Source organism: Narcine bancroftii, chromosome 12 (genome assembly GCF_036971445.1).
Source record: "Narcine bancroftii isolate sNarBan1 chromosome 12, sNarBan1.hap1, whole genome shotgun sequence".
Lineage (NCBI taxonomy): Eukaryota > Metazoa > Chordata > Chondrichthyes > Torpediniformes > Narcinidae > Narcine > Narcine bancroftii.
In genome coordinates this window covers 69620915-69635710 of record NC_091480.1, presented here as the reverse complement: position 1 = coordinate 69635710, position 14796 = coordinate 69620915, and the positions used below count along the sequence as shown (strand labels likewise).

At 42.6% G+C, this 14796-nt stretch overlaps 1 protein-coding gene across 6 annotated transcripts in view; it reads right to left on the bottom strand.

Moving 5' to 3' along the window:
- Nucleotides 1-14796, bottom strand: part of smarcc2 (SWI/SNF related BAF chromatin remodeling complex subunit C2) — a 115666-nt gene that overhangs the window by 32092 nt on the left and 68778 nt on the right. For all 6 annotated transcript variants that reach the window (XM_069906740.1, XM_069906743.1, XM_069906744.1 and 3 more), the window contains exons 13-19: nucleotides 14617-14654; nucleotides 11460-11590; nucleotides 9641-9712; nucleotides 6973-7086; nucleotides 5295-5448; nucleotides 4998-5114; nucleotides 1162-1224 (exon numbers count right to left, since the gene is read on the bottom strand). In XM_069906740.1, the coding sequence (XP_069762841.1) occupies nucleotides 1162-1224; nucleotides 4998-5114; nucleotides 5295-5448; nucleotides 6973-7086; nucleotides 9641-9712; nucleotides 11460-11590; nucleotides 14617-14654 (689 nt within the window). The remainder of the gene's footprint in view (nucleotides 1-1161; nucleotides 1225-4997; nucleotides 5115-5294; nucleotides 5449-6972; nucleotides 7087-9640; nucleotides 9713-11459; nucleotides 11591-14616; nucleotides 14655-14796) is intronic.

The window sequence follows — 14796 nt, the reverse complement described above, 5'->3', positions numbered from 1 at the left end:
CACAAGCTTGCCAGCTTGTCCTGTTCCAGTCCCAGCTGTTGCTGCTGACTGTCAAACTGCAGAACTATTATGTTTAAATACTACATACTCAAAATATCACGATACTGGTCAAATTCAAGTTTGAAATTGTGTTCAAGTGGTTTACATTCAGAAACGAAGAAGCAGACGGAAAACAGTCTCTTTATGTCCTACGAGCTGGATGGAAAGGAGCAGAAGAGTAGAAGCCCAAAAATCCAGATGCCAGAAATCCAGACCACCCGAGAATCGAAATCTCTCGAACTTTTTAAATTTAGCAGGCTTTATTTTTCTTCAGGACCGATTGTTTTTGACAAATGAAGCGTGCTGCATTTGCTAATGAATAAACCATCAAAATTCACCTCTTCGTTATTATAACTATATAACCAATACAGTACAGAAACAGGCCATCTTGGCCCCTCTACTCCGCCGCACCAATTTAAGTGATCTCCACTGGTCCCAACTACTTGCTCCCAGTCCATAACCCTCCAATCCCGTCACATCTATCATAAGAGCATGTTTAAATATAAAACCATATAATAATTACAGTACGGAAACAGGCCATCTCAGCCCCTGTCCATAACCCTCATATCCATGCACTCATCCAACCTTTTCTTCAATGACAAAATTGACCACCTCTTCCGAAAGGTAATTTCACTCTCTGAGTGAAGAAGCTTCCTCTCATATTACTTCTAAACCTTTGGCCCCTCACCCTTAACTTATGACCCCTCGTTCCAATCTCACCTACCCTCAAGGGGAAGAGCCTATTCACATCCACTCTGTCTATTCCCCTCATAATTTTAAGTACCTCTATCAAATTCCCCCTCAACCTTCTACGCTCCAATGAATAAAGTCTACTCAATCTTTTTGTATTCTAGATACTGAAATCTAGGCAGCATTTTAGTAAATCTCTATCAAATCCCCCCTCAACCTCCAATGAATGAAGACCCAGTCTATTCAATCCTTCTTTGTATTCCTTCTTAAATTTGAATTTTATAAGAGTCCAGAAAATCCAAACTGAAATTTGAATTTTAAAAGTATTGCCCAAGAATCCAGACAAGTGAGATCCAATTTTTTTAAGGTTAGCTTGTACCGACCACCCTGAATTAGGGCCCCTCCCACCCCCACCTCCACCCCCGTGCTTACCTCGAGCAGTAGAAGCGTCTCTTGCTCAGTCCACTCCCGAGTAGCTCCAGCTGATGCTTTACTCTGGTGAAGAAAGTGGATGTGAAATGCCTTCATCACAGGAATGACAGCCTTCCATTTTTAACCCAAGGCTGCCACCCCAGCAGAATCTTTCAAAATAGTGAGTTACTTTGGAGTGGCGATCATGGAGTTGATTCGTAAGATCCCACAAAGTGCTTGGGGAACAGTATGTTGCCTGACTAGTTGCATTTGTAATTCAATTATTTCAATAATCTTCACCAGAACTATTATGTTTAAATACTACATACTCAAAATATCACGATACTGGTCAAATTCAAGTTTGAAATTGTGTTCAAGTGGTTTACATTCAGAAACGAAGAAGCAGACGGAAAACAGTCTCTTTATGTCCTACGAGCTGGATGGAAAGGAGCAGAAGAGTAGAAGCCCAAAAATCCAGATGCCAGAAATCCAGACCACCTGAGAATCGAAATCTCTCGAACTTTTTAAATTTAGCAGGCTTTATTTTTCTTCAGGACCGATTGTTTTCAGAATTCATATTTTTGCTCTGGTAATTTCAGGTTTCATTCATCTAGTAACAACTTCCTTGAGACAGGTTTTTTTTTGGTGACTCATTAGTCTCTGCCACCCTCTTTCATCCACCATCAGCCTTGATCTCCATATTTTTCACCCTTTCCCCCATGACGATCTATGCGACTTGTTTTTATTTCTGAGATTTTCTAGCTCTGATGAAAATGACCACATTTTCTTTTTCTCTCTCTCTTTAGCTGTTTTCACACTCCAGGTGACCCAGTGAAATTCAGAACCTGCCAAGCATTTCACTCTGCGGTCCAAGTTCCCTGGCAATTTAAGGCTGGGGGGGGGGTCCCCACGCCCCAACCAATGACACGATACGCTATCTATTACAATACTTAAATATTTAATCCGATCAGACCACTTAAATTTCGCCATATGCCTTCAAGTCCACATCAGCCAAAGGCATAATTTCACTCTTATCCCAGATAATCTTATATCCCAATATTTCATCGTACTGCTCCAATCATTCATGCACTCTCCAAAGACTTCAAAGGTTGGGTTAACTATATCAAAACGTCATCTGGAAATAGATTTATTTTGGATTCATCTGCTTTCACCATAATAAATATTTCTATCTTGTCTACTTAACTGATCCAAAAGTTCAAGGACCAATGCAAATAGGGCTGGTGACAAAGGACAGCCCTGCCTGGTCGATCTAGAGAAGACAAAAGGTGAAGACACCTGTCCATTTGTCACCACTCTGGCCGTAGGATTTTTATATAAAGCCCTAATCCTTAGGTCCAAAATTAACCTTCTCCAAAACTTTAAACAAAAAAAAACTCCACTCTGTCAAAGGCCTTTTCTGCATCGAGATCAATTACCATGGGTTTGTCGGATTGCTCCGGAAAAATATTAATTAATCAGCTTCAAAATATTATCTGCTGAGTACCAATTTTATAATCTATATTAAATAAAGAAATAGGTCTATAAGATCCAGCTTTTAATGGGGCCCTATCCTTCTTAAGAATAACTGTAATAGTTGCTCTAGAAAAAGAATCAATCTCCATTGTCTGTTTCAATATGTCCATCATATAGGGATTAATAAATCCTGAAATTCTTTATAAAATTCAGAAAGCCATCCTCCCCTGGAGACTTCCCATTAGACATAAATCACTCCTTCATAAAATTCAGAGGTAAAACCATCCTCTCCTGGAGACTACCCGCTAGACATAAATCACAATGCTTCCCTCACTTCTTTAAAAAATTCAGAAGTAAAACTATCCTCTCCTGGAGACTTCCCATTAGACATAGAACACTCCTTTATAAAATTCAGAGGTAAAACCATCCTCTCCCGGAGTTTTCCCACTAGACATAGATCGCAATGCTTCCACCACTTCTTTATAAAATTCAGAAAGCCATTCTCTCCTGGAGATTCATTATGATCTATAAATAAACTTTAAAAAAATTACACGATACGCACTCACAGGAGTAAGTCCCCCCCACCCCCCCAACTTGCCCACCAAACCATCTGGCCTTTGCTCGCCTGGTTCCTCCCCTGTCCACCACCGCGCTTCTGGGCTGCTCCGGCACATTGCGACGGCAGCCAGCTTCGCTTCCCCATCATCCCTCGCGCAGCTGGAATTGCTCTGGGGAAAATACAGAGCGATTCCAGTGGAGCGGTGGATTTTAACAAGGACGGCCATTCATCCTGCATTGTGCTGCTGTCCCGACAAGCCGAAGCGGCCCACCATTGTCAGGAGGTATGAATCTTTTAATTTTAATCGCTTACGCGACACGGCACACAAGTGCTGACGTCACGAGGCTTCCCCTCCGTGGCCAATTTCCTTTTTGTGCCACAGGGAGAGGGTGGTCTGGGAACGAGGTAGGGCCAGCCTTTTCACACTGCTGATTCACAGGAGGGTTCCCAGGAGGTTTTACAATGCGGTGTGAAAAGGCCTCTTAATGTGGCCCGCTTTTGGCAGCATTGAGAAGGAGAGAGAGTAAACGTTGAATTAAGGTCACAAGATCTAGGAGTAGAAGTCGGCTCATTGAGGCTGCTGCGCCATTCTAATTGTGGGCCGATCCATCCTCCCACTCAGCCCATTCCCCGCAATCCTTGATGCCCCTTACTGATCAAATATCTGCCTGCCTTAAATATACCCGATCCATCCTCCCACTCAGCACTCCCCATAACCCTTGATGCCCTTAACTGATCAAATACCTGTCTGCCTTAAATACACCCGATCCATCCGCCCACTCAGCCCTACTCCCCGTAACCCTTGTTGCCCTGACTCATCAAATACGTACCAATCTCTGCCTTAAAATACACACAGCGAACTCACTTCCACAGCCGAATATAACAATATAACAATTACAGTACGGAAACAGGACATCTTGGCCCTTCTAGTCCGCACTGATTTAAGAGAACTCCACTAATTCTACCGACGCGCTCCCTATCCATAACCTTCCAATCCCTTTACATCCATGCACTCATCCAATCTTTTCTTCAATGACAAGGTCATTGGAAGGTCGTTCCACTCAGCCACCACTCTCTGAGTGAATAAGTTTCCCCTCATGTTACTTCTAAACTTTTGCCCCCTAACCCTTAACTTATGACCCCTCATTCTAATCTCACCTACCCTCAAGGGGAAGAGCCTATTTACATCTACTCTGTCTATCCCCCCCCATAATTTTAAATACCTCTATCAAATCCCCCCTCAACCTTCTACGCTCCAATGAATAAAGACCCAGTCTACCCAATCTTTCTTTGTTTTCTTGATACTGCAATCCAGGCAACATTTTAGTAAATCTTCTCTGCGCCCTCTCTACCTTATTGATATCCTTCCTATAATTTGGGGACCAGAACTGCCCACAGTATTCCAAATTTGGCCTCACCAATGCCTTGAACAGTCTCAACATCACCTCCCAGCTCTTATATTCCATACTTTGATTTATAAAGGCCAGCCTACCAAAAGCCTTCTTTACCACCCTTACATGAGAATAATGAAATGTTATTCCAAGATCCCTCTGTTCCTCAAGGCCCTCCCCTTCACTGCATATGTTCTGTTTTGATTATTCATCCCAAAATGCAGCACCTCACACTTATCGACATTAAACTCCATCTGCCATCTTTCAGCCCACTCATATAAGCAAGTCCAAACCCTTCTGCAGTCCCCAAAAACCATCTTCACTATCCACTTAACTTGGGTCCCTTTTCTTCCCTTTCTATGCACCTTCATTAAGTCACAAACTATCAAAAGAAATCAACCAGAGTCTTGGATCAGCTTCAAATACCGTCTTACCTTGGAAGGAATATTTTTCTTTGCATACATATCTGTTCGTAGTCCAAAGTTCTGCATATCAAGGATCTTCTCTTTGCTCTTATCAGGGAAACTAAGCATTTGCTGGGATGCAGATGTCTGCCGAAAATTGAAAACATTGGTAAAACTCTCAAAAATGTTTCATTCCTCTCACTTTGATTGATTTCCGAACCCGCCAGAGGAGTGCAAATGGGATGCCACTTTTCATTAAGATATTAACCAAAATTCAAACCCTTTGTTTTACTTAGCACGGAGATTTTCCTACTGGCAAAGACCAACCTGTGGAGCTTTGGGCTGAAGAGGCACCAGGCCAGAAGGTGTATCTGCAAGGACATGGAAATGTGACGTTGGGGGAGGACCCATTGGTGTTGGCCGGCTCTCTGCATCCACCTGATAATTGATAACTCCCCATTGCTCAAGAAATGCATGTACCCTGCAGACAACCGAAAAACATCAACATAAACCTGGATTTATTAATTTAGTGTACAGACATAACCATGGGTAAAATCATCAAGATGTAAAACATCTGTCACAAAGCTGGCATTAAGTTGACAATCCAGTTCGATGAACAATTATTGGAAAGGTAAAAGACACTAAAAACTATGTTCCCCATGTCACTGTAGGTTGGAGAAAGTTGTGTGAGGAAGGATTGGATTTCGGGTCTCAGCAGGGGAAAATACTGCTTAATGTAAATGTTTGCATATCTATATTTATTTAAAAAAGCATACTTGTATCTATAAAATGTTGTTTCTTAAAGCTGTCACACATTACATAATTACAGATGCCAAGAATAGAAGTCACTTGATCCCTTAAATTATATGTAAAACTCAGAAGTGAAACTGTCCTCTCCTGGAGATTTCCCATCAGGCATTGACTATAGCGCTTCCTTCACCTCCACAACAGTAAAAGAAGCATCTAAGTCTTTAATCTCTGCGTCCCTTGGAGATGCCAATTCAGACAAAAAGTGTCGATTTTAGTTTATCTTCCAATACTTCAGAAGTATACAATCTCTCAGAAAATAAACAAAATTCATCATTAATTTCCTGGGGTTTATAAGTAATCAACAAATCACATCTAATAGCATTGATTGTCCTAGAGGCCTGTTCAGTCTTCAATTGCCACGCTAATACTTTATGGGCTCTTTCACCCAACTCATAATTACTTTGTTTGGTCCTCTGCAATAACTTCTCAAATTTATAAGTTTGTAATGAATTATACCATAATTTCAAATTAGTTAAATGAGCTTTTTTAGTTTCTGTAGCATCCTGCTGTACTTCTTTCTCCAAAATCTCTATCTCTTTCTCTAAATCATTCATCTCAGCCAAATGTCATTTTTAAATTTTAGCTCTTTAACTAATAATCTGTCCCCTCAAATAAGCTTTCAATGCATCCCACAAAACAAATTTACTACCTATCGAATCTACATTTATATTCAAAAATTACGATCCCTCATGAACTTAATAAAGTCAGAATTATTTAGCAACATCGAATTACCATTACCCAGCACTTCTCCAGTTGGCGGGTCTGGAATCCTCCTTGGACACACCCTGCCCCATCTATCCCTCTTCCCAGTCAACATTGGCGAAGTTAAGTCTCCCACAGCAACAACCCCGTAATTTCTGCACCATTCCCAAATCTGCCTGCTTATCTGCCTCAGTGTCCCAAGGGCTATTTTGGGGGTCCTATAGATGGCTCCCAGCATGGTGATAGCTACCTTTCTGTTTCTGACTCCCACCCATACCAGCTCAGTGGACACTCCCCGCACTCGGTCCCCTCTTTCTATAGCCTGTTACTATCCCTCTCAGTAGACACACCCTCCACAGCATCCTCTCTTACTATAGCCGTGATACCACCCCACCCCTCCCCCATCACCATCCCCATTACCTCCCATCCTATTCCTTTTAAAACACTTGGAGATTATGAAGTCCATTAGTAAATAACAAAAATTCTTGGTTACCTCATGATTGCACAAACATCTCCTGCCAGATTCCGGCGACATGCTGTTGAGGTGAGGTACTCCTGTGGATTCAGACGGTACGTGTCAATCATGAAATTACGATAGGCCAGATAACTGGGGAAGAATAGGAGTAAAAAGATTGTTGAATCATCAATTTTGACGTAATATCACCATTAAGAGAGACATCATGATTCTGACTATGTACTTTACGTACATGAGGCTCCCTCCAACATCCCAACAGGGCCGCTGCTGATTGAACTTAACTGATTTAGTTATGCATCTTGGAATCCTTGTTGCGTGAACTTACACGTTAGGATGAGGGAAGCAGCGAGTCAACTAACCCTTTTATCTATCCCGACTTCTTCACTGGTTCTGTGACTGTGAGGAATTCTCTTGGCACTCTGCCTTACTCCCGAAGACTGAGAAGTTAATCGGCCCCTGCCTATTACCTCTAATGTATAGATAGGTAGTAAAATCTGGGGGGGAACGTGAGAGAGAACAGGTTGCAGAGAAAATTATACCTATAATGTATAGATGGGTAGTAAAATCTGGGGGGAACGAACGTGAGAGAGAACAAGTTGCAGAGAAAATTATACCTATAATGTATAGAATGGGTAGTGAAATCTGTGGGGAACATTAGAGAAAACAGGTTGCAGAGAAAATTATACCTCTAATATATAGGTGGGTATTAAAATCTGGGGGAACGAGAGAGAAAACAGGTTGCTGAGAAAATTATACCTCTAATGTATAGATGGGTATTTGAATGACACATCTACTGTCTCTGCCCGATATCCTTCCCTGGTTAACCACTCCCTGCTGCCCCCCTGTCCAAACTCTCCCACTTTGTCCTCATCATAGTGGCTCACTCTCAATCTTGATGAAACGTTCTGTCCTGAAACACCAACAATTCTTCTTCTCCCACTGATGCTGACCCTCCAGAAGACCACTGGCTGCGCAATACACGGAGTTTGGGTCTGACACATCAGTGAAAGGGGGGCAGGTCCCTGAAATGTCCCCAAGGTCAGGTGCTGACAGTGACCACAACATTTCACCTCCTCCACAGGCAGTGCAGCTCAGGTATGTTCGAGGACATTTTCAGAAGACTTGCAGCGGAACGATAGGTGGCTAGTTAACTAGTCTGCATTTATTTCCCATCCCTACCTACCTTAGGGGATGGCTTTCTCTGTTGCAATCCCGTCAGTCACCCCTTGTTTCCCAGCAAGGTATTCTCTCGCACATGTCCATCCACTCCCCTCTTTTCTTTTGCCGTTTACCATTAAAGGATAATTTTGAAGGCGATTAATCTACCAGCGTACCTTTGGGATGTGGGAAGGACCCAACACAGTCACGGAGAGAACATGAAAACTCCATGCACAGCATTGCCCAGCTGCTGCCCCCAACCCCTCTACCGTCAGACTCCTCAACAACAAACTCAATCAGGACTCTGACTTGGGCACTTTTTTGATTATTGCAGGTTGGTTGAACTTCCTCTCGAGTATGTTTTTTTTTGCATTTATGTTAAGTAGAAATTCCGCCTGGCCCATAGGAAAAAGGGATCTCAGGGTTGTATGTGATGTCAATATATGTCCTCTGACAGTAAATCAAAACTAATTGCCTTGCCATTCCAGCACCCTACAACCACTGTCCCAACCTGATGCCACTGCAAAATCAACAGCCTGTATGCAAGTTAAACGTTTTAATAGCCAGTCACAATATTCATAAAAGAAATAATGTTGGACTCCTGTTTACAAGGACTTGATACCTGAATATCCTGACTTCTTATCATTTATGGTATCTCTGTACTCATGAAAGACACTTCAAAGTTCTGATTTACTGTCAGAGTACATATACGACAATCCTGAGATCCTTTTTTCCTGTGGGCCAGGCAGAATTTCTACTTAACATAGAATACAAAGAAAGAATGAGTAAACTGGGTCTTTATTTATTGGAGCGTAGAAAGTTGAGGGGGGGATTTGATAGAGGTATTTAAAATTGAGGGGGATAGACAGAATAGATGTGAATAGGCTCTTCCCCTTGAGGGTAGGTGAGATAGGAACAATGGGTCATAAGTTAAGGGTTAGGGGGGAAAAAGTTTAGCAGTAACATGAGAGGAAGCTTCTTCATTCAGAGAGTGGTGGCTGAGTGGAAGAGGTGGTCAATTTTGCCATTTACGAGCAGGTTAGATGAGTGCACGGATGTGAGGGGATTGGAGAGTTATGGACAGGGAGCAGGTAGGTGGGACTAGTGGAGTTCACTGAAATCGGTGCGGACTAGAGGGGCCGAGATGGCCTGTTTCTGTACTGTAATTGTTTTATGGTTATAAATGCAAAATAAAACATACTCAAGGGAAGATATATATTCAATAATCAATCGAGTGCACAAGTCAGAGTCCTTAAACAACTCCCTGATTTCGTTTGTCATTGATGGCGGGGGGGTGGGGGGGGAGGCAGGTGTTCCCGAACCTGGTGAAGCGAGCTTTGTGGTCTCGACACCTCTCTCCTTACGCTTACAGCATAACCTTCATGCCTCTGACTTTGAACTTCGCATGTGACCACCTGAAGTGGGATGGTCACAAACTGGTCATTTGAGTTCACGTTATTTGAAGTATTCAAATGAATTGCCTGCTGGGACTGTTTTTTTCTTGAAAAAAACATAATGAAATACTCACATCTCCGGTGTTTTGGATTTATTTTTTCCATTGAAGAATTCTGGGAGAGCTCGACGCTCGATGGCATGGACACTGTTGAGAATAATAATAATCAGCTAAAACTCCTTTATTTCAAAATAAGATTTTTTTTTCTTTTACTTAAATTATCAACTTTTGAAACCGTGGGAACAGAAAGGAATTAAATTGGTAGAGGATTGTTATTTTGTTTCAAAGAATGAAAGAGAAATATGAAATTTCTTCAAATACCTTATTCACTTATTATCAGGTTAGAGCCTTATTATTGGATAATTTTGGGCATACGTTACGGTTACCTCAGCGGTCTAGATTTGAAAGTTTACTTACTGAAGGGGGATAAGAGAGGGTTTATATTGGAGATGTATGCTTTATTATAGAGTGCAATGTCTAAACCGGAAATTCATAAATCTAAATTAAAATGGGAAAAAGATGACTAATCACAGAGCACTGATGGCATTGGGATTACTTAAAGTGGGATGTGAGTGGAAAGAAAAAGTTTGAAACCCACTGTTTTAATTGTCCCTCATTGACTTGAGACTTGCATGGTTTCAGAACTCCAAAGGAAATGGGCCAACGACAATTCTTTTCAAGCAAAAGATTTCAGTAACAATTGAGTCCAGAGCAGTGATTCTCAACCTGTTTTCCCCAGTAATCCCTTACTAATCGCAGAGTGCCGATGGCATAGGGATTACTTAAAGTGATATGTGAGTGGAAAGAAAAAGGTTGAAAACTTTTCGTATCCATGTATCCATTGCTTAGATATGACAATTGTATTCGTCTCTCCATCTTCCTCTGGTACCTCATTTCATACACACACCACCCTCTGTGAAAAATTGGCACAAGTCAAGTTGTTTGTCACCCAAGGAGGCCCTGTACATATTGTAAGTTCCTTCGATGATAATGTGAGTAAGGAATTAATACAGGGCGAAGCCACTTTTACCAGTGTTGTCTACACATAGTACGATCACAGACAGTAGGTGTCAGACCAAAGAAATTTATAGAATTAAAATTTAATGCCAAAAATGCACTCAGCAATCTATACGAAACCCAATATCATCTTGGAAGCCTCTTGCAAGGGGCATCTGGTGTGAGGCCAAACATGAATATCCAACTGTAATGGACAGCAGTGTCCACCACCTGGTGGCGCTGTTGCATTCTTGTTTGGAGGACACACCGCGTGCCAATCAAGGTCAAAGACCCACCCGCCCCCCCGAGCCATAGAGGTGACCCTTGCGATTGGATCACCTAAATCACTAGGAGCCTGGCCCTGACCTTCGCCCCATTGGCCCAGGGTGAATCATCTCGGCTGATCCCCCTCTGCGCTTGGCACCAACGGGGGCCCAGCCTGCTCCGCCCCCCTCCCCCCGCCGAGCACTGCCTGTGGGACCGTAAAGGGCCACGCGCCCCTCTGTCCTGCCTCTTTTGGTCCCCTTATAGCACGTTAATAGTCCCTTCCCCTCTGGGTTGGGGCAAGCCCCGAGGTCAGGTGGTAAGAGCCGTGTCCGTGCCCATCAAGGGGTGAGAGTCACCTCGATCCTGACTGTTGAATGTGTGTGTTCATGTAATTTCACCGAGTCCCCTGTCGGTTCCCCTCTCATTGTCCGGTGTATCGTGTGTGTAGAGGTTTGCCGTGCATATTGACCCTGTTGCCCCGTTTGCATCCCCCGAAATAAACGTGTGCTTTGTACCTCGACACTGGTCTGGTTCTTAACCTGTGGGGCCCACACAAACCCCAACAAAAGCATTAATATTTACCTAACAACAGATCATTATCCACCACAATATATGCAAATCTCCAGCATACCTGTTGTAATCAAACCATGCTGCGTAGCTAGGTATGATGATATGGTGAGTCTGTTCTGTAACGTTGTCTTCATGAGAATCGGGATTTCGTGTCTGTTCCCCTTTGTTACCAGTGGAAACATCTTCCTCATCCTGAAACAGGAAACCACAATTCACCTTTAAACGTTCCCCTTTGACATGTGTTTGGACCATTGATAAATGATTCACTACCATTGAGTAGACAGTTTAACCAAAGAATTTAGACCAATCGGAGCTGTGGTAAAAAACAAGGCTCAGGCGCTTGGTGTTAGTGTTGAGATAGTCAGATGGGTTTAACGGTGGCTAGAAGATAGATGCTAGAGAGTCATGGTGGATAATCGTCTGTCAGGATGGAGGCCAGTGACAAGCGGTGTGCCTTAGGGATCGGTGTTGGGCCCCTTGTTGTTTGTCATTTATATTAATGATTTGGATGATGGTAAATATGCGGATGATACAAAAATAGGGGAAGTTGTGGATGGTGACGATGGATTTCGGGGACTGCAGAAGGATATGGACGGCTTCGAAGAGTGGGCTGAAAGATGGCAGATGGAGTTTAATATCGATGAGTGTGAAGTTCTTCATTTTGGGAAGAATAATCAAAACAGGACATATGCATTGAGGGGGAGGGCGTTGAGGAACAGAGAGATCTTGGAATAATGGTTCATCGTTCTTTGAAAGTGGATGCTCATGTAGATAGGGCGATAAAGAAGGTTTTTAGTAGACTGGCCTTTATAAATCAAAGCATAGAATATAGGAGCTGGGAGGGGATCTTGAGACTGTTCAAGGCTTTGGTGAGGCCAAATTTGGAATACTGTGTGCAGTTCTGGTCTCCAAATTATAGGAAGGATATCAATAAGCTGGAGAGGGTGCAGAGAAGATTTACTAAAAGGTCTGATTTGCAGTATCTAGAATACAAAGAAAGATTGAGTAGACTGGGTCTTCATTCATTGGAGCGTAGAAAGTTGAGGGGGGATTTGATACAGGTATTTAAAATTATGAGGGGGATAGACAGAGTAGATGTGAATAGGCTCTTCCCCTTGGAGGTAGGTGAGTTTGGATTGAGGGGTCATAAGTTAAGGGTTAGGGGGCAAAAGTTTAGAAGCAACATGAGGGGAAACTTCTTCACTCAGTGAGTGGAATGGCCTTCCGGAAGAGGTGGGATGTGAGAGGATTGGAAAGTTATGGACAGGGAGCGGGGAGGAGATCACTTAAATCAGTAAGGACTAGAGGGGCCTAGATGGCCTGTTTCCGTACTGTAATTATTTTATGGTTACACAGGTAAGTCTGCAGATGCTGTGATCATTGTGCCAGGATTTGAAACATTGCAGATTCAAACACTGACAAGTCAGGTTATTCAGTCCCAGGACACACAGTTTGTAGTGGCACAAATCAACTAAACAACAATTATATTCCAAGACATAGACAACAGAAACAAGATAAATCTCCCTCACTGTTCACATCACTGTGATCTTACCGCACACATCTCTGCCTTACCCTCCATTTTGCCCTGCCCACCTTGGCATCTCTCACAGCATGGATAACTTGCACGATTTTCAAGAAAGTATATTAAAAATAAAATTGTGGGGTCTTTTAAAGGAGGGGAAAAATAATTATGGTGGGGCCTAAAACAGGTGTTAGGTTCCTTGTGCTTGCCTGAATCATGAGCGTGGCACAGTTTTAATTTGATGATATATATGGAGTAAGTGTTGATCTTCCAACTTAATATAATACGAGGGGGATAAACAGAGTAAATGTAGGTAGGGTTTTTTCAACAGTTATGTAAACCGGAGGACATGGGTTAAGGGTGAAAAGGGAAAAGCTTAGGGTGATCTTCTCCACACAGTGAGTGGTGGGAGTGTGGAACAAGCTGCCACCTGAAGTGGTGAATGCGGGCTCAGTTTTAGGCTTTAAGAAAAATTTGGACAGGTACTTGGATGGGAGTGGTATGTAGGGCTGTGAACTGGGTGTAGGTTGGAAAATGGTTTGGCATAGACTAGAAGAGCCAAAAGGCCTGTTTCTGTGCTATAATGTACTTAGAAACAGGTGTTTTGTGGCCAAATTTTGAAGTTTTACATTTCAGAAAATTACTAACTATACTGATGTATAGGCACTCTCAAGTGGCTGAATGGTTTTACAACATTCCTGAGAAGACCATCTGAAATCTGAAATCTGCCCTTATTCCAGAATAATTAAGTGGTCCTAGTTTTTAACCCTACTGTACATGGAGTCTGGGCTGGAGTATGAACTGAAGAAACCGTCAAACAGCCACAACTGAATCTGGCATGGATTGCAGTTGAGTAACTAGTACTTTATATAACCATATAGCAATGACAGTACGAAAACAGGCCATCTTGGCCCCTCTAGTCCGCACCGATTTAAGTGATCTTCTACCCGCTCCCTGTCCCTAATCCTCCAATCCCCTCACATCCATGCACTCATCCAACCTTCTCTTAAATGACAAAACTGACCCCGCTGCAACCACCTCTTCCGGAAGGTCGTTCCACTCTCTAGTCCCACCTATCTGCTCTCTGTTGATCACCCTCCAATCCCTCACATCCATGCACTCATCCAACCTTCTCTTAAATGACAAAACTGACTACCTCTTCCAGAAGATCATTCCACTCAGCCACCCCTCTCTGAGTGAAGCTTCCTCTCACGTTGCTTCTAACCTTTTGCCCCCTAACCCTTAAACTTATGACCCCTTGTTCTAATCTCACCTACCCTATTCACATCTACTCTGTCTATCCCCCTCATAATTTTAACCACCTCTATCAAATCCCCCCTACACTCCAATGAATAAAGACCCAGTCTACTCAATCTTTCTTTGTATTCTAGATACTGTAATCCAGACCACATTTTCATAAATCTTCTCTGCGCCCTCTCTACCTTATACATGCACTCTACCTTATATGGATGCATTTGTTCTCTTCTTGGGAACTGTTCAATAAGAACTAGTCAATAAACTTCAAAAGAAAATTGGGTGCCATTTCTGATGTTCCCTTTGTTGACCACATATCTTCAGTGTGGTACAATCTTTAAAGGTAGGGATTTTCCAAGCAAAGAAAATTACAAACAGGAGTCTGGTACCTTCAGAACTAATGGCAGAAATGACACAGAGTGGACATGAACAGCACTTTTACCTTGCCTGTAGTTTCCAGATTATCATCCTCTTGCTCGTCTAGAAAAGAAAGCAACAGTCAGAGTGTTTGTTTGCCTGGAAGCCATGCATGTACATTATACACCGTAGTCATATTTTTCTGACGTCTGTATACCTGGTCTACGTTTCCCTATTTTGTTTCGGCTTTTTTATTGAACAGTGA